This window comes from Capra hircus, unplaced genomic scaffold (genome assembly GCF_001704415.2).
Source record: "Capra hircus breed San Clemente unplaced genomic scaffold, ASM170441v1, whole genome shotgun sequence".
NCBI classification, from domain to species: domain Eukaryota; kingdom Metazoa; phylum Chordata; class Mammalia; order Artiodactyla; family Bovidae; genus Capra; species Capra hircus.
The window spans coordinates 4,592-7,500 of NW_017191923.1; the positions used below are offsets into that span (position 1 = coordinate 4,592).

General features: G+C 37.5%; 1 protein-coding gene across 1 annotated transcript; it reads left to right on the forward strand.

The window, feature by feature from the left end:
- The first annotated feature begins 1,722 nt into the window (after positions 1–1,722).
- LOC108634891 (putative olfactory receptor 2B3) lies at positions 1,723–2,664 on the forward strand. The gene has a single exon (XM_018045224.1). It carries the CDS (start codon positions 1,723–1,725, stop codon positions 2,662–2,664), a length of 942 nt encoding a protein of 313 aa, XP_017900713.1.
- The last annotated feature ends 245 nt before the right edge of the window (positions 2,665–2,909 follow it).

Genomic DNA, 2,909 nt, shown 5'->3' on the forward strand with positions numbered 1-2,909 from the left:
ATATTTTTCTATTTTTCCACTGAAAGTGTATTATTGGTATTTACTAAATAACAATGTATCTGTAGCTAAAAAGCCAAAATTAAAACTACATCTAATGGAAAGAACTATAGATCTTAGCACCATCTCTATTCTCATGTAGGCATCCCATGCTAAAGTTATAGTTTATATATCAGTGTTACTAACTTGGGGGGGAAAGTATTCCATCCTGGTATAAAATATGTCAATTCTTCTTATTTTATCTTCTTTCTTAAGTCAATCTAGCAGCACTATCTATTTTAGCACTATCCCACTAAATTCAAATGGGATAGGTCTCAGTTCAGTTCAGTTCAGTTCAGTCGCTCAGTCGTGTCCGACTCTTTGCGACCCCATAAATCGCGGCACGCCAGGCCTACCTATCCATCACCATCTCCCGGAGTTCACTCAGACTCACGTTCATCGAGTCTGTGATGCCATCCAGCCATCTCATCCTCGGTCGTCCCCTTCTCCTCCTGCCCCCAATCCTTCCCAGCATCATAGTCTTTTCGAATGAGTCAACTCTTCATATGAGGTGGCCAAAGTACTGGAGTTTCAGCTTTCTTTCCTTCCAAAGAAATCCCAGGGCTGATCTCCTTCAGAATGGAGTGTTTGGATCTCCTTGCAGTCCAAGGGACTCTCAAGAGTCTAATGACAATTTAAACTCGCAAAGTAGGATGAAAGACTTTAGGTGCCCTTGGGTTATATAACTAAATAACTGAAAACTTCCACAGACTGAAGAAAATCAACTTTATTTGAGTTTTCATTCCTCGATTCCATTGACTAGCACTGTTGTGGCTTCCTTTTGTGCTTTCTCTATATTTAGGTGGAATTAAGGTATATATAAAAAAGAGAATGGCCTTTAAATCCTGGTTTTGAGTCTTGGCTTCAAGATTACAGAGTGTGCAAATTATTTATCCTCAATGAGTCACAGTAGCAGTAAATTGTAGATCATATCTATTAGTAGGGTTTTGGTGAGAATTAGAATTATATCAGTTACTAAGCAATGCCTGTCACATGGTAGTAAGTCAACAATTAGCTTATGTATTTTACAGTTTTAATCAAGGTATTTGAAGGTGCTGGGAGAAGTCAACTCTGAATATCATTATAAATCACAAATTAACCATAATTTTTTTTTACCATGAATCAAAGCATCTCATACTCATGATAGCTCTTTGTGGGAATGGATGTTCATATATGTCATTTAAGAGAGGCAACTCAAAATATACCAAGAAATTACTAATAAAACAAGTATAATTTCTTTAGATCAAGTTAAGATTTACATGATACTCTTATAACTTCTATATTACTCGCATTTTGAGCTTGAATTAAAAATTATTTGATTAAAACAGCATTTATTCTTAAAATACTTATTAAGTTAAGTCAGAAGTTAAGGAAAGGAAGAATTGAGTGAATTGAGCACATGTAACTGTCCATGTTTTACAATACAAGTTCATATTGTTGGCATTTAAATGTGATGATTTGCTTCATAAAGTCAAACATAAATACAAATATAGAAGACATGTTTTCTAACCATATGATACACATATTATATTTCACAGGATTCTATCTAATTGACTAAATATTTGGCATTGAATGATTCACTATAATTATCCTAAATTCAGTCCTGTTCAATAAGAGTAGTCAATAATTATCTATTGACCACTTTTCCATTTTATATTTTTTAGGAATGAAAATAAGCGCATCATCATGAATTGGGCAAATGAGAGCTCCCTGAAAGAATTTGTACTACTGGGCTTTTCAGACAAGCCCTGGCTGCAAAAGCCCCTTTTTGTGTTACTATTAATATCATACACAACCACCATCTTTGGCAATGTGTCCATCATGATGGTGTGCATTCTGGATCCTAAGCTTCACACTCCCATGTATTTCTTTCTTGCTAATTTGTCCATCTTAGATCTCTGTTACACCACAAGCACAGTCCCTCATATATTGACGAATATTTCTCACAACAAGAAGACCATCAGCTATGCTGGTTGTGTGGCCCAGCTCATCACCTTCCTGGCCCTGGGTGCGACTGAGTGTCTCCTCCTTGCTGTTATGTCCTTTGACAGGTACGTGGCGATTTGCAGACCCCTCCACTATGTTGTCATCATGAACCCTTGGTTCTGCTTGAGGATGATAGCCTTCTCCTGGTTCACTGGCTTCAGCAACTCAGTGCTGCAGTCCTCCTTGACCCTTAACATGCCACGGTGTGGTCGTCAAGAAGTGGACCACTTTTTCTGTGAGGTTCCTGCCCTTCTCAAGTTGTCCTGTGCTGACACAAAGCCTATTGTTGCTGAGCTTTTTTTCTTCAGCGTGTTAATTCTGCTAATTCCAGTGACATTGATCCTCATCTCCTATGGCTTCATAGCTCAAGCAGTATTGAGAATCAAATCGGCAGAAGGACGACGGAAAGCTTTTGGGACGTGTGGGTCTCACATGGTTGTAGTCTCTCTCTTTTTTGGAACAAGCATATACATGTATCTACAACCACCTTCTTCTACCTCTAAGGACTGGGGGAAAATCATTTCCCTCTTCTATGGGATATTCACACCCATGTTAAACCCCCTCATCTATAGCCTTAGAAATAAAGATATGAAGGAGGCCTTCAAGAGGCTGATGCTGTTAACATTTTACTATAAGAAGTAAGAAGTGTTCCATCATGATGAGAATCTTCAAGTCTCATTTTCTCTTGAAAATAGTAATAATGTTCAAACTGAATTTTATGTTTTTCAGGCTCTTACAAGTTTATGGAATTGGGCCAACAGTTAAAGTAGTCTTCCTTGCTTCAGGAAGTAATGCTTGGACCATAAATAATTTTTTTAATTAAAAATTCCTTTGCTTTCTATAAGGTTCCTCAGTGTACTTTGTTTTTGAGGCCAAGTCATGCTAAT

Bases quoted from the DNA above. Each gene is read 5' to 3' on its own strand.
- LOC108634891 (XM_018045224.1), top strand. From the start codon at position 1,723: ATGAATTGGGCAAATGAGAGCTCCCTGAAAGAATTTGTACTACTGGGC.